Source organism: Notamacropus eugenii, chromosome X, assembly GCF_028372415.1.
Source record: "Notamacropus eugenii isolate mMacEug1 chromosome X, mMacEug1.pri_v2, whole genome shotgun sequence".
Taxonomy (NCBI): domain Eukaryota; kingdom Metazoa; phylum Chordata; class Mammalia; order Diprotodontia; family Macropodidae; genus Notamacropus; species Notamacropus eugenii.
The window spans coordinates 25,839,415-25,865,785 of NC_092879.1; the positions used below are offsets into that span (position 1 = coordinate 25,839,415).

General features: G+C 44.9%; 1 protein-coding gene across 2 annotated transcripts in view; it reads left to right on the plus strand.

Annotated features, from left to right (window-relative positions):
- LOC140515181 (maestro heat-like repeat family member 5) overlaps positions 1-26,371 on the plus strand; it is a 127,020-nt gene that overhangs the window by 89,718 nt on the left and 10,931 nt on the right. For both annotated transcript variants that reach the window (XM_072625733.1, XM_072625732.1), the window contains 8 exons: positions 760-909; positions 6,272-6,426; positions 6,702-6,846; positions 8,686-8,879; positions 10,555-10,692; positions 11,392-11,506; positions 11,762-11,905; positions 12,048-12,224. In XM_072625733.1, coding sequence (XP_072481834.1) covers positions 760-909; positions 6,272-6,426; positions 6,702-6,846; positions 8,686-8,879; positions 10,555-10,692; positions 11,392-11,506; positions 11,762-11,905; positions 12,048-12,224 — 1,218 coding nt within the window. The remainder of the gene's footprint in view (positions 1-759; positions 910-6,271; positions 6,427-6,701; positions 6,847-8,685; positions 8,880-10,554; positions 10,693-11,391; positions 11,507-11,761; positions 11,906-12,047; positions 12,225-26,371) is intronic.

Genomic DNA, 26,371 nt, shown 5'->3' on the forward strand with positions numbered 1-26,371 from the left:
AAAGAATGTGTTGGACTTAAGGTCAAAGGACCCAGATCTTAACTGATACTTACTGTGTGACCTCAACCAAATCACTTGCCCTGATCTGTGTCTCATTTTCCTCCTCAGTAAAACGAGGATCACAACCTTGACACTCTCCATCCCCAGGGCTATTGGGAGGATGGTGTTTTGTAGACTTTAAAGAGCTTGAAAAATGAGAATTATAATCAAATCTGAATCACAGAGCATAATGGAGGCCACTGATGCGGGGCAGTGTTGGCAAACAGGTTACTAGGGGTGGCGTATCTCCCATAGGCCCTTTCTCAAGGGAAAAGGAAGTAGCCGTGGCCAGAGCTCCCAGTCAGACCACAGGGGAGTTCACTGAACTTCTCTGGACCTCTGTAAAATGAGGGAGTTGGACGTGATTGGATGACCTGTTTCCTTCCTGTGCTCTGTCTACATTCATATGAGCCATCCCTTCCCCTTCCCCACTGGGGCAGGGTGGGCCTTTGCAGCTTTCTTTACCACTCACCACATGCCCTTGTGCATCCTTGTCTAGGTCTCTCTTTTGTCATCTGTAGAAGATTCTAATGGTTTATGGGCCCAGCTTCCTTAGAGCCTCAAGTTCCTTCACAACCAGCTAGGTCTGCTAGTGGAGGGGAGCTCAGTGAGCTCTCCTAAGCCAGCTAGAGTAGTACCCCCACCCGGGAGCCCAGCTTTCCCGGGTACCCCCAGAGATAATGCCACACCCCTCCTGATTGATGTTTCCATTTGCCACAGACCTTTGGGGAGCATTTCGACATTTCCCAGATGAGGGATTTTCTGCTGACCCTAGTAGATGGCTTGCACTGCTCTGTCTTCTTCCGAGCCCAGACTGCCGTGGAGATGCTGTGTAAGATCTTTGAATACTACGGGAACCATCTCAATGAGGTGAGGAGGCAGCACGGTTCCTTAGGACACAGAGGAGGGGGTTCAGACTATCACTGTTGGGAGCCAAGAAATCCCATGCAACAAATGTGTAAGCACTGGTCCAGTGCCTATCCAGGGCTGCACTGGGAGCTGGGGGTGGGGGAGATACAAAGAGACCCCAGCAAAGCTTTCCCTCCAAAGAGCTCTGAACAGCATAGGAACTCATTTGCCCTGACCTCTTCCAGTGCTACCAGCCTCCATTCCCTAGAATTCAGGAAGCAAATTTGGGCAAGGCCTCAAAGTGGCACATGGCCGGGTCATGCTCTCTCCAGCAGTAGAGAACAACAAACAGTTATTCAGCCTCTCTGCTGGAGTACAGCCTTGCTTGTACTACATGTTGAGGATGCAGAAGTAGAGAGATAGGATGGACATAGCCATTCAATAAGCATTTTGGAAGCATCACTAATTACTGAGTTAGCTGCTCAGAGACTCCATTTTGAACCATTTGGGAAGACGCCCCCTTGGGCAAGTGGCTGGAGGTATGGAGAGGTCATGGACTCCCCCCTCCCAGAATGTTCCAGCACCTCCCTCCCCCTACCAACAGCATCTCTTGCTGTATCCCAGACAAGCTCACACATGATGTGAAGGGAGGGGCGTTCTTCTGATCACTTTGTATGCTGCACCCCACACACCATGCAAGAGAGAGAGCCAGGCCAGGCAACCACGTCAAGGACAAAGTAGATTCGTTGCAGCTCCTCCATAAAGGTGCCTGTCCATCCCCTTCCCTCTGAGCATTAGGAGGCTGGAGGTCTTGACCCATGGGAGCCCAGCCAGGCAAAAGCAGCACCACAGGGCGTTAGGTGAGATTCTAGGGTAAGAGAAGATCAAGCTGGCCCCTGACCCTTCGGCTCCTGTTGAACTAATTAAGCTCAGAGCAGATCCAAGTTGGGAATCTCTGCTCAGCCTCCCCTACCCCCCAGCCATTGTTCTGAGCTCCCACAGGTCATAGCTTCTGATCCCCAGATGCCCAAGAGCCAGAGAGGGCCTGGGCTGGGGATGGGGCTGCAATGTTCATGTGGTCTTGCTCCAGCTTGGCAGCCAGGCAGGGTGGTCTCTCTTCCTTGTGGGACATAGATGATGCCACCAAGCAGTTGGCTCTGGGCTTTGAACTTCTTGTGGCCATTAATGACACTCCCATCACTTTGCAGTTTTAGTTACTTCTTCTCAACTCCTCCCTTCCCCCTTCTCCCTTCTGTTCCCCAGAGTCCCCAAGTGGAGCGGAAATGTGAGGACTGCAAAAGAAAACTCCACCTGTGTAAACAGAGGCAGCCACAAAATCATGGCTCACATTGCTCCTTATTTTAAGATTGATTGGGTTGGATGTTATGATTTTTTCAATTAGCAAGCATTTATTTTTTGTCTCCCTCCCCACAATGAAAAACAGAAAAGAAAAAGAAAACCCTTGTAACAATTAAGCATTGTCTAAGCCACTCAGAGGGTGGACCTGGCCCAAAGCAGGCCTCCTTCTGTCTCTTGAGTCCATCACCTCTCTGGCCAGAGGTGGGTATCATCTTCATGCCCTGTTCTCTGGAATGAAAGCTGCTCATTGCATTGATCAGAGGGCAGAAGGCTTTCAAACATTTTTACAATGCTATTATGGTATACGTTATTTTTCTGACTCAGCTCACTATACTTTTTAATTTAAATATTATTTTTTCAGCCCTTTTAAGATTTACAAAGTATGGTCCTCACAACAGTTCTTTGCAGTAGGTAGCGTAGGAGTGATTGTCCCCATTTTACAGATGAATAAACATAGACACAGAGGAAATGAAATGACTTGCCCAAGATCACAGGGCCCCTACCCACTAAGGGGTTGGAACTGGTAGAGACTGAACCTGTTTGAGTCCAATGTCAGACACAAGCCAGGTTGCTGTTTCCCCTCCCCGCCTTTCCCCCAACCCCCACTTCCTAAACTCTAGGAGAGAGCAGTTGAGGCTGCTGAGGGAGGCATTGACTGACCCAGGTGTTAGGGAATCCCCTATGTGGGGACCACCCTAGGAGCTGGATAACACAAGGTCCTGTGGTGTGGAGATATCCACAAGACAGGGTGAGCTGGGAAGGAAGGTCCCCAAGTGAGAAAGAGATGTAAGAAAGGAAGAAGACCCAAAGGGAGAAAGAATAGCAAAGTATCTGGCACATGGTGGCTGCTGAATAATTCTTCTACCTCCAATCAATCAGTCAGTCATCAAACACCCACCATGTGCCAGACACTCTGCTAAACAATAAGGATACAATGAAAGACAAGACAGTCTGTGTTCTAAGGAGCTCCCAGACTAATTGGGGTGACAATCATGTACAAACTAGGTGCTGAGATAAAATGGAAATGAGAAAGACAGAGACAGAGAGAAGGGGGGAGGAGAGGGGGGGGGAGAGGCAGAGAGAGAAAGAAAGACAGAGAGAGAGAAGAGAAAGCACTAGCATTGGTGAGGGAGGGGAGGCTGGGAAAAACTTCCTGTAGAAGATTTTAGATAGGACTTAAAAAAAACCAGAGAAGGCAGAGGTGAGACCAGAAGGCATTCCAGGCATGGGGGGGAGAGGGGAGGAAGGAACAGCCAGTGAAAATGGGTGGAGTTGAGAGATGGAGGGTGTGTTGAAGAACAGCCAGGAGGCCAATGTTATTGGGTCACAGTATCTGTAGTAATGGTTGGGGGTGGGCAGGGAGATGTAAGATAGAAGAACACTAGAAAAGAAGGAAGAGGCTCAGTTACCCAAACAGAGGCTTGTATATTTGATTCTGGAGGCAATAGAGAACCACTGGAGTTTATTGAATAGGGGGAGAAGTGGTCAGACCTCGGCTTTAGGAAGATCATTTTGACAGCTGAATGGAGAATGAACTGGAGTAGGGAGGGCCTTATGGCAGGCAGCCCCACCAGCAGCTACTGCAATAGTCCAGTCAGGAGGTGATCATAGTGTCAGAGGTGAGTGGGAGGCATATAGGAAAGATGTTACAAAGTTAGAATCTATAGGACTTGATAATAGATGGAATGAGGAAGGGATGAAAGAGAGGGAAGAATTGAGGGTGACACTTAGTCTGTAAGAGATTGGGTGACTGGGAAGATGGTGGTACCCTTGACAATGATAGAGAAATTCAGAGGAGGGAAGAGTTTGGGGAAGAAAGATGAGTTCGGGTTTGGATGTCTAGTCCAAGATGTCCATTAGGCAGTTGGAGAGGTTATGAATGAGTAGATCTGAGAATCAGCAGCGTAGAGATAATCGAACTCATGGGAACTGATGAAGTTACCAAGTGAAATAGTGTAGTGGAAGAAGAGAAGAGGGCCCAGGACAGAGCCTTGGGGCACAGTCACAGTTAATGCATACAAACAGTGATCCAGCAAAGGTTGGAGGAGTGGTCAGATATGGAGGAGAGCCAGGATAGAATAGTTTCATACAAACCTATAGAGAAGAGAGTATCAAGGAAGAGAGTGGCCCACAGTGTCAAAGGCTTCAGAGAGGTCAAGATGGATAAAGAATAAGAAAAGGCCTGTGGATTTAACTACTAATAGATCATGGGTAATGTTGGAGAGAGCAGTTTTGGTTGGATGATGAGGTCAAAAGCCAAATTGCAGACACTTGAGAATGAAAGGAAGAGGAAGTGGAGGCATCTATTATAGATGACCTTTCTGAAGGAATTTGTTATTGTCAATCCTTCATTCTGGAAGAGGACCAATGATATCAGGAGTGTGATGTCTTGACTTGCAAGTGAATTGGATTTAAGTGAGGCAGAACTGCACAAGTCACCAGCCTCACTCTCTCCTCCAGAGTCATTGGATGGCAAGACATAGGTAGAGACGACTGGAGGTAGCCCCAGATGCAGTGGGAGACCTTGGCCTTTTTAAACTAAGTTGCCCAGGTCTAAGCTTGTCTGAGGAAACACCCATTCAGGCCAGGTAAGACTTGAGGCAAAAGATGGCCTAGTTTGTTTTCATAAAAGAATCTTCAAGGAATTTAGCCACAAAATGAAGGAGAGATACAGGATGATACCTAGCAGGGATGGGTGAAGTGAGGGGTTTTTTGAGGGTAGGAGAGACAAAGGCATGCTTGTAGGCAGTAGGGAAGCAATCAGTGAGCAGGGAGAAATTGAAAATGAGTGAAAATACGGATGATAGAGGGGGTAATCTGTTGGAGAGGAGATCACTTATGCACACAGCAGATTTGCCTTGGCAAAGAGAAGAGCCACCTCTTTATGTGAGACAGGGATGAGGATGGAGAAAGTGGCTGAAGGCCTCAGGATGATGTGGGATGAGGAAGAAGAGGGGAGGAGAGGGAAGTCTCATCACATGGCCTCAAATTATTCAGTGAAATTGGAGGCAAGGTTCTTATCTGAGAGTGTGGGGGGAAGGGAAGCCATGGGAGGTTTGAGGAAGGATGAATAGGTTTGGAAGAGCCTCTGTGGTAAGTGGGACAGGGAGTTGATTAGGGAGGTATAAAAGGATTGCTTTGTTCCTTAAATACTAGGTTGAGTGTGGCAAAAGCATGCTGATCTTTTACTATTGTCCTGTTGATTCTCCCCAAGAAAGGGGCAGAAATGAATAGAAAACAAGGCTGTTGATCTTGGTCTCATATAATGGCATCACTATAGGCTGCTAGATCTAGAGGCAGAAGGTACCTCAGAAGCCACCTAGCCCAACTCCCTCATTTTATAGGAAACTAGGGTCTAGGGACTTGCCCAAGATCACACATTACTGTCATCATTTCATATTGAAGATTTCAAGTTTGGTGTCCAAGAACTCTGTTTCTATCCTCAGGTATTTTGCCAGAAGTTAGGGTCAGCCTCATGGCTTAGAGGTTTTTCATAATCATGATCAACTGAGAAATTAATAAGTCTGTCTTATATGATACTTTGTTAAAGCAAACATAACATTAAATTATAAAGTTTTGGAGTGCATACGTTCAAAGCAGTGGTCAACAGGTACATTTCAATACCTTACTCACTATCGGTTCCTGTTAGCCATCTCTCCTTAATCCACCATACAGTTTTCTCATTTGGTTGGAATAAAAATTTATTTCTAACTCCACCCTAATCTTTCCTTTGAAGTCGGGGCTCTCCCATGATTTTTTACTTCAATAGCTGGGTGTAAATGTGAATTAAATTTGTAGTCAGTGGTATCCTTAGCAATCAGCAGGTTTGATAGTTGACTTCTGAAACCAAGTTTGGAGCTCTGTTTTCTATCAGAAGCTGTTTTCTAAAAGAGCCAATCCTTGTTCCAGAAAAAGAGTATTTGGCGGGGGAGGGGTGAGAAAAGCTCAGCAGACTTGCTAAGCAGTGTTTTCAGGTTGCCTATGGGGATGGGGCCTCAGTTCAACCCTCTTTACCCCTATACAGGTGGCTGAAATTGGAAAGAAACTTTACCTCCAGCTTTGTCTTATTCAGACCACGTCTATCAGGAAGACTGCCCTGTGGGCCATCTCTCTACTGGTTCAACAACACACTCAGGAACTCGTCTTCACGTTCTTGGAATTCTCATTACCCATGAGCAGGTATAGGGCTGAGCTGCAGCCTGGGAACAGGCAAGAGCCCAGGAGAACAGGCAGAGTGGTTAGAGGTGTGAAGGGCAATGTAGATGGGATGGCAAAAGTTCACTTAGCCCCAGGCTGATTATTCTTGTGGGAGAGGGGTGGGATGCTCACGGCCTCCCGTGTCAGGAGGGACAGGAGTGCTCATGGAACCTGAGCACTGAATTGAACTGGGGTCAGCCATGGCTCTTGGTCTTGCCTGGGAGCCCACTGGGCTTTGACACATCTCTACTCGACAGGGATACTGTGGAGCTGTGGAGAGCAGTGGGATCCAGCCCTAAGATCTGCTCCAAGGTGTTGCACTTTCTGCTACAGAAGCTGGAGCAGAGACCCTCCCTGGAGGAATCCATCCAGTTGGGGAAAACTTGCTCAGAGTCCCTGGCTGTGAGTTACCATCATCCCCTTCCTTTTGTCTTGGGGGAAGAAGCAGGCAATAAATAGCTTGTACTTCTTTGTCCCATTAAGATCTCACAATAACCTTGTGATGAGGACGTATGTATTCTTATCCCCATGGTACACAAGAGGAAACTGAGCCTTAGCACTTAAGTGATCTCTGTGACCATGGGCAAGTCATTCCCCTCTCTAGATCTCACCTCTAAAATGAGGGTATTGAAGCCTGCTCTCCTAGCTCCCAACCCAGTCTTCACTCTCTCCAATAACTTCCTTTCCCTATTTTCTCTTTGTTTAAAACAGATGTCTTTTTCATGAATTGACAAAAATTAACAAATGTGAGCAAAGAATAACAGAGAAGGAGGATTGTTATATGATCCTGTGAATCTCTATTACATACAGCTTGTTAGTTAAAGTACATATTTGATTTAACTCAGTAGATTCAACATTGTTACTGGTCTGTCTCCTTCTGAATGACCTGCTCTTTTGTGTGTATTTTACTACAGAGCCTCTTTTCTTCTTTTCTTTTCTTATCTTTTTTTGTTTTTTGCTATATTCCATTCCCCTATAACTCTCTCCTTCCCCAAGGGAGTAGGGGAAAGCCCTTCCTTGTAACAATCAAATATAGCCAAAGAAAATAAGTCTACACATGGGACTGTTTCTAAAAACATGTCTCATTTTATATCTTGAGTCCATTCTCTCTCTCTTAAGAGGTGAGTAACATTTTTCATCATCAATCCTTTGGAATCACAATTGATCATTACATTGATCATGGGTCCTGTCTTTTCAAAATTGTTTTCCTTTATAATGTGGTAGTTAGTGTATAAATTTTTCTCAGACATTCCATAGTGCATCAGTTCATACAAATCTTTCAAAGTTTCTCTGAATCTGTCCCTTTATTCATTTATGATAATACAATAATATTCCATTATATTCATGGACCATAATTTGTTCAGCTACTCCCCAACTGATAAGCTTTATATCCACTTATTTGCTACAGCAAAATATGCTACTATAAATAGTTTCCTATGAATAAGTCATTTCCTGCTTTCTTTGAACTTATTGGGCATATGCGTAGCAATGCTGAGTCAATGGGTACCCATAGTTCAGTGACTTTGGGGGCACTGTTCCATCCTTCCATACCCCTTCTAACAATTGTCATTATCCTTTTTTTGTAATTTTTGCCAGTCTGATGGGTGTGGGGTAGACCCTCAGAATTGTTTGGTGTGCATTTCTCCTGTTAAGAGTGATTTGAAGCATTATTTACATATTTTTATTGATAACTTGCCTTTCTTCTTTTTGAGAACTTCCTGTTCCTATTTTCTGACCATTTCTCTCTTGGGTAATGGCTTTTGCTCTCCTATATGTGTATAATTCCTTATATTCAATAGCCAGCATTTATCAGAGAAAACTTGCTGCAAATATCTATCCCCAGTAAATTGTTTCCCTTCTAGCTACATTGACTATTTATGCAAAACCTTTTTGATTTTACATAATCAAAATTGTCCGTTTTGTTTCCTAAGATTCTCTCTGTTGTTTGTTTAGTCAAGAACTCTTCCCTTCTCTGTAGTTATGAAAAGCATTTCCTTCTGTGACCCTCTCATTTGTTTATCACATGACCATATTACATATCTAGCCATGTATCCATTTTGAGTTGACTGTGATATATGATATTAAATGTTGCTCTAAATCTAATTTCTGCCAGATTGACTTCCAGTTTTCCCACCAGTTATTGTGGAATGGTCAACTCTTAACCCAGTAGTCAGAGTCTGGGCTTTTTGAATACTACCTATATGACTTCATTAAACCTCCCCCTTCTCTGTTTTTCTCCAGGCCATGAACACACTATACGAGATAATCTTTGTCCCTGAGTACCAAAGTGCACTGAAGACAGCCTTTCCCCAGTTCTTTTTCTCCATGGTCACCCAGATCTATTATATCTTCGAGCTAAATCTTCAGGATGAAAACTACAGCCCTGTTAACAAAGACTTTGCCATCTTTCCTTCCATGAAGACCAGCCCCAGCTGGTAGGTGGAACCAGCAAAACCAGTGGGGTGATGTTTGCTGTCTGACAGATTGGAAGGAGGGGCCTCAGCCACTTTCTCTTCAGGCTGGGACCAATCCCTCCAGCCAGCCAGGCCTACCTTGAGAAGGCCAAGTTATAGCAGAAAGTTCCAGGGGGGTGGGCCCTAACTGTTCCCTCTTTGCTTGGGGAAGGCCCCATGCTTCCTAGGAGCCAAAGTTAGAAAGGACCTTAGAGATAGAACACCTAGCCCAACTTTGTCACCCTGCCTTTTTTACAGATGGAGAAACTGAGGTTTGGAAAGGGAAAAGGACTTTCCCATGGTCACACAACTAGTAGCTGTCAGGACTGGTTCTTGAAACTATCTTGCAGGATCTGAGGATTTTAGCTAAAAGAGATTATGCAGTTCTGCCCTTCATTTCACAGATGAGAAAACTGAGGCTCACCCAAAGAGGTTCTCTGTTTGTCTCCTTGGGCTCCCTGGTGCTCAGCTAATGGCCTGGCCTGTGGGAATGCCAGCCTGGCATTGGAGAAATCCCTGGACAAGGAGTGAGGAGACCACGATTCTAGCTCTAGTTCTGATGCTAACTTGCTAAATAGCCTTGTCTGGCTGTCATATTCTGCTTCTGAAATAGACAGAAAAGTGTAAAGAGCACTGGATTCAGAATCAGAACATACCTCACTCCACTCTACTACTCACTAATGATATTGATGAGGAGGAGGAGGAGGATGATTAATGGCATTTTAATGCCATTAATAACAGTGACTTTTTCATATAGTGTTTTTTTTTCAATTGCATGTAAAGATAGTTTTCAATATTCATTTTTTTAGTAAGATTTTGAAACCAAATTTTTCTCCCTTCCCAAGGTGGCAAGCAATCTGATATAGCTTATACATGTGTAATCATGAATAACAATGTTATTTTAATGTTATGAATAATAATAACAGCTAGTGCCCTAAGGCTTACAAAGTACTTTACAAATGCTATCTCATCTGATCCTCACAACAACCCTGGAAGGTAGATGCTATTATTATCCCCATTTTACAGGTGAGGAACCTGAGGCACAGAGCAGTTAAGTGACGTGCCCAATGTCACACAGCTAGGAAGTAACTGAGGTTGGATTTGAACTAGAGTCTTCCTGACTCTAGGCCCAGCATTCAAACTCCTAAGTTACCTAGCTGTATGTAACTACCTCAGAGAAGGCCCCCCAATCACACAGGTCACTTACGATATGACTTGGTCTGTCATTTTCCCTTCTTTGTACCTTTGTGCCTATTTCCCCATCTGTGAAACGAAGGGGACTGGACTTCATCTCATCTCTGCTGTCCCTTCTGGTGACAGCATTCTGGAACTCTCTGACTATAAAAGACCCTGCTCCTACTTCTCATCCTCCAAATAGTAATAACAAAAAAAAAGCAGCACTTCTATTATGTTGAAGGATTCCAAAGTGCTTTCCTTAGGCATGCCTTTTGGGGGTAGCATGGCAAAGGTGGTCTCTCTCTTACAGAGGAAGGGAAGCCATGAAACTTTCAGCAGAACTGTTCTTTCCAGAGATGTCCAAAGTCTCTCCCAGTGTGGGGAGGGGCCCGGTGTAGGCCTAAACATGCAGGGGGGTGGGTGCTGGGGAAGTGGGGGTTGGGGCCTGAGGCTGACTGGGGTGCCCCTACTCTGGCCACAGTACATCAGTGGAGACTGTGAAGAGCCTCTTCTCCAAGAATGGCTTCTGGAAGGAGTTTGCTTTTATGGAGCTCCAAGATGCCTGGGCCCAGCTGGCAAAACCCAGATCCTTCTGCCAGGGCGTCTGCATGCTCTCCAGGTACCATGGGTACCCCAGGGCTGTCCTTGGTCCAACCTTCCTGCTGTGTTGAGGTTGGGGAGGGGCAATCTGCCCCAGAAGGAGGTTTGCCCAGAGTTCAGTACCAGAAAACAAGGGCTGGGGAATGGGAGGAACATTCGTAGGTCTGGGGAGAGGGATCTGCCTCATGAGGGGGTTTGCCCAAAGCTTGGGACCAGGAGACAAAGGCTGGGAGGTGAGGATGGGAGTAGAGTGGGCAAAAGGGATCTAAGGAGAAATCAGCTCTTCCCAAAGCTCAGGCAAAATTGGGGGAGGGAGAGAGGTGGACTAAGGGTGGACTAGATCCTGCCCATTCAGCTACAAATGTTCCCAGAGAGAGGTTGTTCAGCCTATTGGTGAAGGCCCTTCTGGGGTGGGGTGCGGTGGGACGGGGTCAGGGATGGCACACCTCAGCAGCAGTTATTCCTAGCGTCCTCTTCCTCCCCTGGGACCCCAGACAGGGCACAAGATTAACCCAGGTGCAGAGACAAAGGCCCAGGGAGAGCAAGTAAGTGGTTCAAGGCTATAGAGGTCAGAAGTGTCAGAGGCAGGATTTGAACCCAGGGTTTGGAATCCCTTAGCTCTTGCTCCAGTCCCACATTGACTTCCTGATGGAGGTGGAGGCAGACAGTCCTGCCCTAGGGGGGTGGGCTTCCTTCTGCTCCCTCTTCCTTACCCCAGGGCCATGGTGGAATACAGCTGCCCCCACATTCCTGGGATCATGCTTCACTCCATATCCATGCTCCAAAACAAGGAGGAGAGACAGAGAATCGTGGCCATGATCTTCTTCACAGAGGTGAGAAATGTTCCCCCCATCCCCTTCAGCACCCCGATCTCCCAAGTCCCATTTGCCCTAGGGCAGAGGGGCCCAAAGTAAAACCAAGCTGCCTCAGCAAGTAGTGGCTGTCCTTCAAGCAGAGGCTGCTGACCACTAGTCGGGATGGTGGACAATGTAGTCCATGCTGGATGAGATGCTCCTTCCCCCTCCCTGGCATTTGCCCCTTGGGACAGAGAGAAAGAAGCCTAAAGCCACCTGGACTGGCTTTTCCAGTTCTTGCGGAGCCCTCTGACATCAAGGCTGCTGCCACGAAGGGTGATCTTGACTCATCTACACAAAGGCATCAAAGACTCCAGCTTGGTGGTACAAACAATCAGCTTCCATTGCTTCAGCAACATCTTCAGAAGCCCTGAGAAGGTAAATATCCCCAACCTGCATCCCTAAGCCAGGAGCCATGCCCCCCATGCTGACCCTCAGGGGACCAAAGGGCAAATGAGCTCCTTTGCCACTGGCCACTTGGTTGCCTCCTCAGTCACTGCTTTGCCTGTCCTTCCCCCAGAGAAGCCTGCTGCGGGCCCAACTGCCAGCCCTCCTGGATGCTCTCTATGACCCTAGTGAGAGGGTGATTATGGCCAGCCTGTGTTCCATGTCCAACACGCTCTACCAGCTAGGCAAACAGACTGTTGGCCCCCTCTGCCTGGATATTGCCCTCACTTTGAGATCATTCTTCGATGACGTGAGCTTTGTGTGTGGGTGTGGGTATATGTTAGTGTTCTGTGATAGTGTCCGGTGTGGTTGCGGGGGATTGCACAGGAATATGGTGGAGGGTTTGCTGGGGTGCTATTAGAAAAGTAGCTGCCAGCAGTCTGTTTGAGGAGACAGGACACATACAGAAGACTTAGAAACGCTTACGAAGCGTCCCGGAGAGTCAAGAGCATCTTCAGCTCCTTGATTTGCAGCTTGAAAGCAGCTGAGTGCAACCCCTCATTTTGTAGATGAGGAAAGAAAAGCACAGAATGGTTAAATGACTTGTCCAGGGTTGTATGACTAGTAAGTATCTGGGGCAGAATTTGAACCTGGGTCTTCTTGATTCCAAATCCAGTGTCTTGAGTCCAGCTCCCAGCTTTTCTATATCCTGGTCATGTGACCTTGGGCAAATCCCTTGGTAACCTAGTTTGCTCTTTTGTCAATTGAGGGGGTTGGAGTAGATGAGCTCAAAGACTCCAACTGTCATTAAGTCCAACATCCTAATTAAGTACAAAGTGATAGAGCTACCATGTGACCATGTGTGTGTGAGCATGTGAGTATGCATTTATGTATGTGTGTCAGCATGTGTGTATGGGTCAGGTTGTGTGTGTGTGTGAGGGTGTGTGCCTGAGGGTGTGTCTGTTTGTACTTATGAGAGCATGTGCATGGTGGATGAATTAGTCGGAGATGATCCTGATATTGTCTGTCTGTGGATATGTGTATGCTTGGGGGTGGGGGTTCATAAATAAGTGGATGGGTGTGGTGATGTGCTTGGGGATAAAACAGGATATAGCTGGGTGGGCCTGTGGAGTAGTTTGCACATCTTTGAGCCTTTCCTAATGCATTTCTAGCTGATGATGTATGTGCTTCTGGGTATGTGTCCATGAGGGGAGGTGAGTTTGAGTAGGGGCATCTGTAAGCAATCGGAGGGAAGGGACAGTTTCATTTTGTCTTTGAATCTCCAATGCCCGGCCAGCACAGGGAGACTGGACCTATGATATCATGTCTTATGAAAGAAACTCCCTCTCCATTAGTGGGTCAGCACCTTAGAGTCATAGATAGTTGATTAGGGGCACTGAGGTTATATGACTTGCTCCCAGGGTCCCACAGCCAGTACATGTCAGAGGTAAGACTGGAAACCAGGTTCCTGAGGTGGCCCTCTATCCACTCTGCCATAGTAAGAGGCTATATGTATGTATGTAGAGATCACAGTATGTTAGTGTACACTAACCTAGTCATCCAGTTTAATCTAATGATTTATTAAGCACCTACTGTATTCCAGGCAGCTAGATGGTACTGCAGTGGACAGAGTACTGGGCCCATAGTCAGAAAGATCTGAGTTCAAATATGGCCTCAGACACTTACTAGTTGTGGGACCCTGAGCAAGTCACTTAACCCCTATTTGCCTCAGTTGCCCATCTGTAAAATGGGAACACACTGGAGAAGGAAATGGTAAACCCCTCTGGTATCTTTGCCAAGAAAACCCCAAGGACAATGTCCGTGGGGTCATGTAGAGTCAGACACAATTTAACAACTGAACAACATGTGTCAGGTACTAGGACTACTAATTCAAAATGGAAAGTCTACTGAGTAGATTCAGTAAATGTGAGGGTGTAGACAGGATTGCCAGTGTGTCTGTGTGCCTTTGAGTCTGTGTATGTGTGTTTACATATGAGGTTGAAGAGATGGACATGAAGTGACCAGGGGTCATGAGCATATGTGTGTTAAAAGGTGGTGTTGTATGTCTGATAGAGTGCCCATGTACAATGTAGACATGTTATTAGGGGTAAAATCAAGTTGAGGCTACAAGTGCATATGGTTGTGTCTATAGAAGTACATGTGTGTTTATCTGAGGCTAACAGTGTTTACACATGTCTGTGTCTCTTCTGAGGTGATGAGTGTGTCTTTGTGTCTCTTGGTGTGAGGTAACATATGGGACCATGTATGTCTGCATGCATATACTCAGAGGCATCAAGTTGGAACAAGTAGTTGCATGTGGTTGCATGTTTAAGAATCAGTGTATGTGTGTCCATGGGGAACTAAAGGTTTGTCAATGTGTAGTATATTTGTGCATGCACAAGATAGGGGTGTGAGTGTGTGACTATTGTTCAGTTTTTTCATTTGTATCCAACTCTTCATGACCCTATTGGAGGTTTTCTTGGCAAAGATACTGGAGTGATTTGCCATTTCCTTCTCCAATTCATTTGACAGATGAGGAAACTGAGGCACAGAGTGGTTGACTTGCCCAGGGTCACACAGTTAATAAGTATCTGAACTCAGGTCTTCCTGCCTCCTGACCAGGCACTCTATCCACTGTAGTGCCGCCTAGACACCCCCAAGCATGTGGCTAGGTCAAATTGTATTTCTGGGAAAATGAGCCCTGAGTGAACATCTAGGACTGATGGTCACATTGGGCATATATGCAAGAGAGATGCATGTCCGTGTGTCAATGGGTGTTGTTTTGTGTTGGAAGTATGGGTGCATATAAAAACTGGGGGCATTTGTAGAATGAATTCCTTATAGGATGCCAGGCTCTGGTTCAAGGACTTCTCTGGTTGCACATCCACTAGAATCAGAACTCAAGATTTTTGGTTCCCACATCCACCTGATGCACCCCCTCCCACAAATATACACACACAAGACACATATGTGGAGGGAATGCCTCCCTCTCTTAATAACATGGCAAGTTAGAAGGGGCATGTATGCATCTGGAATCATTTGAGCAGAAAACTTCTCTTCCATGAGGCATCTGCCATAAAATGGGAGGTCACTTCAACCTCTGAGACACAGACAACCCTCTGAGCTTCATTTTTATCAACAGAAATATGAGTAAGCTGCAGACAGGTACTAATCTGCACTGGTAGAGGGAGTTTCCTTACTGGGAGTCCCCCATCAACAAAATCACAGATCCAGTCCTCCCCCCACCCGGCCCTCCCAGAAGGGATAACTCCTGCATGTTTGTTACATCCTTCAATTCCAGTCTTTCATTTCTGCACACCAGTAGTCTGGCTACTATAACCGAGAGCTTGTGGATCTGCTGGAGGAATTTGGAAGCTGCTATCTTCCAGAAGGGCCACTAGGTGGCGCCATAGTGCATAGAGTATCAGGCCTGAAGTCAGGAAAACTCATCTTCCTGAGTTCAAATCTGACCTCAGACACTCACTAGCTGTGTGACCCTGAATATGTCATTTCACCCTTTTGCCTCAGTTTCCTCATCTGTCCAATGAGCTAGAGAAGGAAATGGTGAATTACTCCAGTATCTTTGCCAGAAATGGGGGAGAAAATGGCCCTGTGAAGAGTTGGACAGAACTAAAAAATGACTTCTTGAAGTTAATTGGCAATGGCCAGTCATTCCCAAGCTCATCACTGTCCAAAAGGAACTGACACTGGAGGGATCAGAACATTCAGGAAGCTGACCCACTTTCAGAGGCCCACCTGTTCATTCATATGCATTCAGTTGTACTAAGGCTGTCATAGACATCATCTGGTCATCTGGCCTTCCTCTATCCTGCTGGAGGGTTCAGTTGCATTAGGGTGCAGTGACCCTACATGAAGTCTCTTCAATACAGTTCTTCCCTTGTGGTGATATGATCCTGCCGTTTGTGCTGGTCATATATGCTGTATGCGCAGCTGGATCCTGCTCTGCTGACCATGTCTACATTGGACAGGATAGAGAGATGTAGCCAAAGTCATACAGATAGAAATGGCCAGATTGGCTGCAAGACCTCTTTCTGATTCCAGCTTCTGGCTCAACTGAAATATTTCCCCATAAGAAGAGTGAGTACTATCATACTCTTTTCATTTGAAGCCAGAGATGTTTTTTGTTTTACAACTCTTGTAGAAAAGTAAGCTACTCTTGCCTTGGACCAGCAAAGCCTTTTCTGTCTTGTTCCCATTGGAATTTTGGCTAGATCTATCCTCTCAAATAGATCTTTTCTTTGGGCTAAAATTCTTAGTCATTGGGCTTGGAGATTACCTAGACAAGCTATTTCTAAGTCATGATGAGCCTTTCCTCCACTTTCTGGTTTTCATCTTTGAAATTATCTAACAACTGATTTCTAAGTCTAACTACTCTTTTGGTTGTTAGGAGATTCAAAAGAGATAACATTTGTCCATGGCTTAGCACAATGCCTAGCAGGTAGTAGGGGTTATAGAAATGCCCCTTTCGTTTCCCTTGTAGATGGGCAGGTGGAGAAAAAAGCCTAAACAAGCTGAGCGCAGGGGACAAGGTCATATTGCATTCCTAGGCTTTCATATGTAGATGTTATCAGCAAGCCTGCCTGAGGCTTGGAGATCACTCTCTTATGCTCATTGGGAGCAGAGAGCTTATAACTGGGCCCACTTTGTCCTGATCTTGAGTTCATACATTTAGAGCTACAAAGGACCTTAGATTGTCATAAGTTCAGGAGATGTCAGGGTCAGAAAGGCCTCTGAGCCACCCCATCCCTAATTTACAAACGAGGAAACTGAGGTTTAGGGCTGTTAAGTGACTTCACCATATGGTCTCATCCCCTCATTTTACAGAGGAAGCCATTTTAAGTGACCAGCAACCCCGATCACTTTCTCCAAGGGGCTCGGACTCCAAATCCAGTGCTCTTTCCCCTGTACGTAAAACTCGAAAGCCGCAGATGGGGGTGTTGGTGGGTGTGCTAGCTCAAAAGCAATTATTCCCTTCCCACCCCCCCGCCCTGATTGTGCAGCTCCCAGGGGTGGGCGGGGCCGCGGGAGGAGGATGAGCATCGGGAAGATGGCAGGCGTCAGACACCGGGGGGCGCTCTGAGCTCCCGCGAGCGCCAGCTCGTCCCCCTGCGCATGCGCCCGCCGGACTACTCGGTTCCCACGATCCCCCAGTCTTCCCGGCGGCGCGTGCGTTACCTTGCCTATGTCTTACTCTGAGCGACCGTAGGGGCGGGGCGTAGCCTCATCGATCCCCCCCAACCACGCCATAGCCCCGCCCCCGAGGACCCCGGCCCCAGGCTCTTCGGACCTAGAAAGGAGGCGGGACGGATGGGGCCCACCTCGCATCCTCCCTGCAAAGAGTGCCCTTGATCCAGAGCTGAAAGGGAGTCCAACTCCATCCATCCTTTTACAGATCAGGAAACCGAGGCCCAGGGAGATGAATGGGCCTTGTCCCAACCTTAGAGAACCCTCAGGTTCGGCCCTCTCATTTTACATTTGAGGAAACTGGTGGTAAAAAGATGTAGCCAAAGTCATACGGGCAGTAAGCGTTAGCGTAAGACTTGGAGCTTGGCCAACAGGGATTCAAATCCTGCCTTTAACGTTTTACTGCATCACCTGAAGTCCTAACTTATTTTCATCTTAAATATCCCCCACCACCACCACCACCACTCCTTCCACCTTATGGCTGTCTCTGAGCCCGGGCTCCCTCCCTCCTGCAGGCCCAGGCTCCTGGCCTCCTCTTCCAGCACTGGCTGCGGTCTCACTCGTTCCCCTGGCCAGGCAGGGGAGCTGGGCCTCTCCCTCCATGTCCATCACTCAGTAATCTCGCCTGCTCTGAGACTCACTCAGTCTGTATCTCTCATCCAATCAAAATTCTGGCAGCTGTTGCCCAGAGACTTCTGGGAAACTCCTCTCTCTCCATCCCTCCAAAAGTTCAGTGCCTGGCTTGAGGCCTTTCCTTCCTGACAGGGTACAGGCTCTGGAAACCCCCTTGAACTCTCCTTGAATTTTCCCACTTGATCTGGCATTTCCCTGAGGCTATAATCCTTTCAACTGGCCTTTCATTATCACCATGCCCAATTCTCTATTACCCTTAACCTAGCCCAGCCCTTCATTGCCTGTCCTCTCTGGATTGCCTCAGGCTGCTTCCCACCCTCAATTCTATCTAAACCCCATTCTCTTCATCCAGGCTTTCAACTTAGAGTCACCCCAGCCTACTGGCCACTCCAATCCAAATCCTCCCTAGACCCCTCCTCCAGTTACCCCAGACTACTTGGCCTAGATCCCTCCCACAGTCTTTCTGTGAATAAGATCTATCTTGTTTCCATGAAAGTTTTCAGATTCAACCTGACCAGCTTGCACGAGCACTATAAATGTTCAGATTCTTTTAAGTCTGGCCATTATGGCAGATCTTAATAAACCTTGTTTGTCTTTGGCTGAAAGAAGGCTTGGGTCAAATTCATTCAGGCAGGACTCACCTGTCACTATTTTAGGGTCCCAGCACCCCTAAGCCTCAACATTCCCACTTCCTGCCATCATACTAGGGGACTTCAGCAAACGTTCATGCTGCCCCTCAAGCACCCCAACCTTCCACTTCCCATGACTTCTTCCTCCACCCCACTCCAGCTACACACATGAAGATGGTCATACCCTTGATCTCGACATCACCCACAAATTCTCTACTTCCATATTTAGGAATTTGGATGTTCTCTTCTCTGGTCACAATCTGCTGTCATTCCAGCCCCATACCCTGTTCTTTCTCCCCACAGTGACCTCCAACCTCTAAACCCATCTCCGGCCACCACCCCTGCACAGGCTACAAGTCCCCATTTTAACTCCTTCATAAACTAGTTAGGTTCTATACTATCCTCTTCTCTTGAATCCCTTGCCGCTTTATCCTATTGCTGACCAGGGCCCTGAGCCCTGAATTACTCCCATCCGTTTCCTTCACTTCTGTGAAGGGAATTATGATTTTTTTAATGATCAATAGGCTATGTGCAATGAATACACTAATAGATTAGATTATTCAGAATTGCCTCTCTTCTGAGTCAGACTCACGATGCAGCTTAAAATGATCGATCCAACCTTGACAAGGCTCACAATCATTGGCCTCCTTCTGCCTGAGTACCTGAAGTGAAGAGAATCAAAGAGTGTAGAACCTGGTCCCACCACAGAACTCTGGTCCCGTGGCCCATCAAGAAACAACCCCCAAGGACCTAAGCAATGGTGCTCTCACAGGACTCCAGAACTGTTGTGTTGTCTTCCATTTGTGAGTTTATTGTGGGGAAAATTGCTCAAGCCCAGAAAAACATTGTTTTTCCTTTTCCTACTTTCCCTTTCCACTTCTGATTTATGAATATAATCTTTTACCTTCACTTCAGCAAGGTGGAACTCTGATCAGGAGAATTCCCGATTTGCAAATTGTTCCTCATAATGAAACTAATTAAAGGGCTACCTGATCACTGGCACTTTGTCTCTGGCCTGCTATTTCATCATTCTCAGGTTAGACACTGGCTCAGTAAAATCCTATTCACACTAAGTGCTGCTGAACAAAGCTACAAAACTGGAGAAAATTACAAAACTGTGTTGACTGGATCCACTACAAATTTATGTTATGTCATTTCAACTGGGCCTCTACTGCAGCAAAGTAATGCTTTTATACCTTCTTTACTCCCTTGCCCACTCACCACCCAGGCTCTTCCAAACCTTTTCATCCTTGCTCCCCCTCCTCACACCCTCTCAGATGAGGATTTTGTCTCATATTTCACTGAAAAATTTAAGGCCATTTGCTAAGAGCTCCCTCTTCTCCCCTCCATCTTACATCACTCAGATTGTCTTTTCCCATTATCTCTGCCTTTACCCTATTACTATCAAGGGTACCACTATCCTTCCAGTCATCCAGACTCGCAACCCAATTAGCATCCTTGATTCCTCACTTTTGTACCTCCCCCACCTTAACTTCAAGTTAAGACAAATTCCTCTACTTACACACATGATCCTATCCCATCCCATTTCCTGCAGCAAAGTGTCTCCCTGTCCACTGGAGGCTTCCATACTATACAAATATTCCCATGTCTCCCCCCATCCTCCTAGCCCCATTAACTATCAGTTTCTATCTCTCCTCCCTTTTGTGGTTAAAGGTGAGAGGGCCATTCACAATCATAGGTACATATGCTTTGTTTCCTCTCTTCTTAACTCTCGAGTGTAGCTTCCAGTGTCATCATTTGACTGTAACTACTCTCTTCAAAGTTACCCATAATCTGATGTCCTTGTCTCAGTCCTCCTCTTTCTTGACCTCTCTGCAGCATTCCACACTGCTGAACACCCTCTTCTCCTTGATACTCACTTCTCACAAGGTTTCCATGACACTACTCTCTTCTGGTTCTCCTCCTACCTATCTGAGTCACTCCTTCTCAATCTCCGCTGCTCGATCTTGGACCAAGTCAAGCCCACTAAAGGTGAATTTCCCCAAGGTCTCTGACCTGGGCCCTTTTCTCTTCTCCCTCTATACTCTTTCACCTGGTGATCTCATCAGTTCCCATAGATTCAATTATTAACTCTGAACCAATTAGCAAATCTGCTTGTTTCCTAACCTCTCTGCTCATCACTAGTCTCATATCTCCAACTGTTTATTGATCTTGAACTGATTAAACTCAACATGTCTAAAATTGTAACCATTAACTTTCCCCCGCTAATCCCTCATCTCTTCCTAACCTCCCTATTACCATCAAGGGTACCACTAGTCTTCCAGTCACCCAGACTCACTCCGCTGCCAACATCAGGTTTATTGCTGTATCCTGTTGATTTTGCATTCGAAACATCTCTCATGACAGCCCTTTCTCTCCCCCAATACTGCCACCACCTTGGCTTATCACCTCCCACCTAGATAGCAGCCTACTGGTGGGCCTACCTGCCTCATGTCTCTCCCCATTGCAGTCCACACTTTGCTCAGCTGTCAAAGTGGTCTTCCTAGAGCACAAATCTAACCACATCTCTCTCTCTCTCTCTCTCTCTCTCTCTCTCTCTCTCTCTCTCTCTCTCTCTCTCTCTCTCTCTCTCACACACACACACACACACACACACACACACACACACACACACACACAACACCCATTAATTCCAGTGGCTCAATAACATCTAAGATCAAATATAAAATCCTCTGTTGGCATGCAAAGTCCTTCATAACATGGCTCTCCCCCAACATTTCCAGTTTTCTTACACCTAACACCTCCCTACCTCCCACACTCTGTGATTCAGTAACACTCCATCTCCAAACTCTGGGCATTTTCACTGTCTGTCTTCCATGACTAGAATTCTCTCCCTCCTCATCTCTTTCTCTTGACTTCCCTGACCCCTCAAATCTCAACAAAAATCCTACCTTCTGCAAAAAACCTCTTTCAGTCTGCCTTCTTGCTGTCGATTATCTCCAATTCATTTTGTATATGGCTTATTTGTACATAGTTACTTGAATGTTGTCTTCCCCATTAGACTGTGAGTTCCTGTAGAGTGAGAACTGTTATTTACCCTTTTTGTATCCTCAGAATTTGTCACAGTTCCTGGAACGTAGTGAGCACCTAGAAAATGTTTATTATTATTATTATATGACTCCCCCAGCCTCAGTTTCCTCAACCAAACAAGGACGGTGATGTGGAAGATAGAAAATTGGTCTTCCCTCTGACACATCCTGGCTCTATGACCCTGGGCAAGTCCCTTAACCTCGCAGTGCTCCAAAACAACTCTCTTAAGTCTGAGTTGCAGAAGAGGTGCCAACCTGTATAGGTAGAGGGCACCAATGAAATCACAGATAGGGTTGTTTTAAAAAAAGCAAACCGAGAAGGAGCCAAGATGCTGGAGTAAAGGCAGGGATTCCCCTGAGCTCTCCCCCAAACCCCTCCAAATACTTTTTGAAAATGATTTGATAGTACTGCAAAAGATTGAGTGAAGGGAGCCCAAATGACTTAATTTTATTCAGTTATTCTTTAAATAGAGGTGATTCCTAGTTGGGGTTTTTTTTTGCTTATTATCATATAAAAAAGCTATGACTAATTTTTTGTAAGATGGGTCCTTTTATTCTTTCAATATTTTAGCAGTGAAATCCCTGAAACAAAATATATGATAGAGTTTTGTGGCCCTTGGAGAGCCAGGTTGTTTGTTCTCCAAAACATTTGGACTAGTTTACAGTCCTACCAACTGTGAATTTGAGTACATTTTCCCATTTCAACACTGAACTTCAACATTGTTCACTATTTTTGTCATCTTAGTGTGAGAGAGGGTAGATATCCTAAAGTTATCTTGATAATGATAATAATAATATTTATATAGTGCCTACTATATGCTAGGCACTGTGCTAAATGCTTTACAATTATCATCTCATTTGAGACTCACAACACCCCTGTGGGAGGTAGGTGCTATTTTTTATCCTCGTTTTACAGTTAAAGAAACTGAGCCAAATAGAGCTTAAGAGATTTTCCTAGGATCCCATGGCTAGTGAATGTCTGAGGCTGAATTTGAACTCAGATCTTCTTGACTCCAGCCCTGGCATTTTGTGCACTGTGGTGCCACCTCGTCTCAATTTGTGTTTCTCTTATTGTTGAGGAACTTAAACATCTTTCATGGAGTTATTAACTGTTTATATTTCCTCCTTTGAAAATTATCTGCTCTTGTCCTTTGATCGTTACTCCACTGGGGAATATATATTAGTCTTTGGAATATGCATCAGTTCCTTATAGATTCTGGATATGTTTACTACAATTTTTTTTCTCAATCTATTTCTTTTCTTTAAATTTTAGTATTATTACTTTTTGTTGTACAAAGAAATTCTTTCATATACTTAAATCCACCAGTTTTGCCTCTGATGATTTCTTCTATTTGTTTGATTAAAGTGTCCCTCTTTTACAGATTTGAGACCAATACATTATTCCTTTTTCTTAATTTAAGAAAAAATAATTTAAAATTTACTTTGACCACTGCTTCATTAGAGCTAATTGTATTGTATTCCTGTGACATACAGCTCAAAACATATATAATATAGCCATACAATTTCCCAGCAATTTTTATCTAATAGTGATATCATTCCCTAGACCTCACTATCTATTCTGTACCATTCATTTGTTTTTCTGTTCCTTTTACAGTACTGGTTTAGCCCTCTCCCTTTCCTTCTTCTCTCCAAAAGAAGGTAAATTTTGATGGCCAGAAGCTGCTTAGTTAACTTGGAGTACATTGGCTAGATTCCTTCCCTTCCCTCCTCCTTCCTTCCTTCCTTCCTTCCTTTCTCCCTCCCTCCCTCCCTCCCTCTCTCTCTCTCTCTGTCTCTCTCTCTCTCTTTCTTTCTTTTTTTCCCACCTCCCCTAAAACCTTAGACTCAGTACACTCTGAAGCCCATGGATTGAACAAAAATGGGTCCCTGCCCAACCTCCACTCAATGGCTGTTTTTGGACCCTCTTGGCTTAGAGTGAATGTCAATAGTAACAATTTCTCTTGAAATCAACAACTCTGAGGCTCCTGCCCCTCCCAGAATGATTTATCTATTTATTTTTTTCTTTTCTATTAAAGGGGCCATCCCCCTGACTACCTTTTAAAGATACCTATTCACTGAATGGGCATTACCTCACTTTAAGTGAGTACTGAAAAGGCCTTAGCCTAAAAGACCAAGGTCTTCCATTGCATCTTGGGCCATCTCCAGTCATCCTGATGAATATCTGGTCACTGAATCCAGGACGGCTCAGGAGGAGAAAGTGAGGCTGGTGTCCTTGTACAGCCCTCCCTCACTCAAAAACAAAGTCAAGTGTAAGTCATGTCATCGTTTCTCTGATGTCATGGTCTTCTTCAAAAACGAAGGATGAACACAACAACCAGTTTTGATAATCATTTCTTTTCAAGACATTTTGAAATCTGCTAGCACTACACTCCTCCTTCCCTACACACTCTTTCCTTATTTCTTTTTCATTGTTCTTGCATATTCTTGATAATTTAATTCCCATGTGGATTTTGTTATGTTTTGTGTTATCTTTCCAGTCCTGTGGCCACTGTTGAGTTTTCCAAATGTGGTGGTATATTGAGTGTAACACTTTAGCATCATCTTTTAGGATTTTAAGTAGCTCAGCTGGAATTTTGTCACCTCCACTAGCCTTATTGTTAGCAATGTTTCCTTAGACCCATTTGCCTTCTTTCTCCAGAATGTCTGATCAGTAAACACACCATTGTGTTTATTGGGGATGTATAATTCTTTTATGTATTCTTGTCACCCCTTCTTAATCTCTTTTGCTTCTGTTAAGTCCCCACCATGTCTGTCTTTTATCATGCCTATTTTTGCATGAAACTTTCTCTCAATAGCTCTAGTTTTCTTGATTTTTTAATTTTTAATTAATTTTCTTTAATTTTCTCTTCTCTTTTCTCTTCTATTGTTTTCTTCTATTTCTTTGCATTCTATTTAAGAAAACCTTATCTCTCCTTGCTATTCTCTGGAATTCAGCATTCAGTTAGATACACCTTTCCCTTCCTCTTTTCCCTTTTGCTTTCCTTCTTTCCTCATCAGATAGCCATTTGGCTTTCTTGATCTTGTTCTTCAGGATGTTTTTTGTTGCTGCCTCCTCTACAATATTGGGAACCTCTGCCCATAGTTCTTCAGGTACTCTTTCTACTAGATCTAATCCCTTAGTTCCATCCATCACCTCCACTTCATATTCTTAAGAGATATTATTCAGGTCACACCTGTGCAGTCTAATTGTTTTTCCTACTTTCTTCCATTTAAGTCTGAATTTTGCAATAAGAAGCTCTTGATCTGAACCACGGTCAGCTCCAGGTCTTGCTTTACCTGACTGTATAGAGCTTCTCTTCTGTATTAAACAAGTTACTTACTCTTCAGAAGATCAATGAACATTCATTAATATGAGGCACTGTGCAAGGTGCTCCAGACATAGAGACAAAGTCAGAACCATCTCAGCTTTTCAAAGGTTTGCATTCTACTCAAGGAGATGATGCACACATAGAGATTAAGGAAATACAAGATCTACACAAAGTTATTTTAGAAGTGGGAAAAGGAGGAATTAGGCCAGGCTCTGTGTAGATGGTGATAACCTTCAAACTGAACCTGGAAGAGTGGGAGAAGAATATTTTATAATGGTGTATATACACATGAGAGTGTGTTGTTGTGATCGTGTACTTGGATGGTTTGCATATGTTGATTCAAAGAGAGATGTGCCTTGTGTGTAAGTCTGATCATGTATATCCATGTACACAGACATGCATTAGCATGGTACCTAACACATAGTAGGTACCTTAAAATGTTGATTGATGAATCTAACCACGTGAGTAGACATATTTGTATATCACTGAGTATATGTGTACATGGAAAAAAGGGAGTATGAATGCTTCTTGATTGCTTCTATATACTTTTCCATACAGAGGATTAAGCATGCTTTATGATACATATGATGGCATGCATATAAATCTGCATATGGGTATGGATATATGGATACACAAATATATCTCTATGCAGTTTACCAATGAGTGTCTATGGATGGGTATACTGTGATCTTTTGTACACACAGGACAGAGCATGGTGATAGAAATATATGTCTATTTGGTCTAGATCTGTGATTTCATCAGCATGGTAAAGTGGTGAGCTCCCCAGTAACAACTTCCACTGACATCAAGGAACAATTCTCTAGTCTTCTGGAGTTGCCTGAAGCACTATGAGGGTTAGTGCTTTGCACAGGGTTGTGCAGCCAGTGTGGGTCAAAAGCAGGACTTGATTCTAGAGCTTCCTGATTCCAAGATCATCTCAGTGATAGACTGGCCTCACTGATGCACATGATGGGCCATGGTAGCTACCATACTATCTGTCTAATTTGGCATATGTGTATATGTATATATATGTAAAAATCTCCATTATTGGTTGATTGGTTGTTGTCCTTTGTTCCTGAAGAGGACCAAAATAATGTCACTGTTAGAGTCAAGTTATAGTGTGTCAACTGTGACTGATCAGACCAATACGAGCACAGGATGCTCTACCACAGGTCGGACACAAACAGTCGGTGTGAACATTTGTGGTGGATTCTCAAAATTTGCACATCTCACATTTCTTTTGAGCTACTTCAATTCTACTTTGCTCATAGAGCATAGCACCTTCTCTGATGAGGGAACACCATGTCACACAGTGAGTTTTCAAGTTATTAAGAGAGACCTTGAGAGTGTCCTTGTATTGCTTGTGCCTGTGAATTTGTCTGTGTCCATACCTGGGAGTGAGGTTGTTGCATTAGTAGAATACTGTATAGAAATGTATCTGTGAGTGCATGGGAAGGTTTCTGTATCTGAGCACACATGTTGTAACATTGTATGTTTATATACAGCATCAATAAATGTGAGTGTATGTGCATATGATCATGCTCAAGTGCATGTAGGACTGAACATGCATATGTGTATTATGGGCACACATAGAGATGGGGTGACATATCT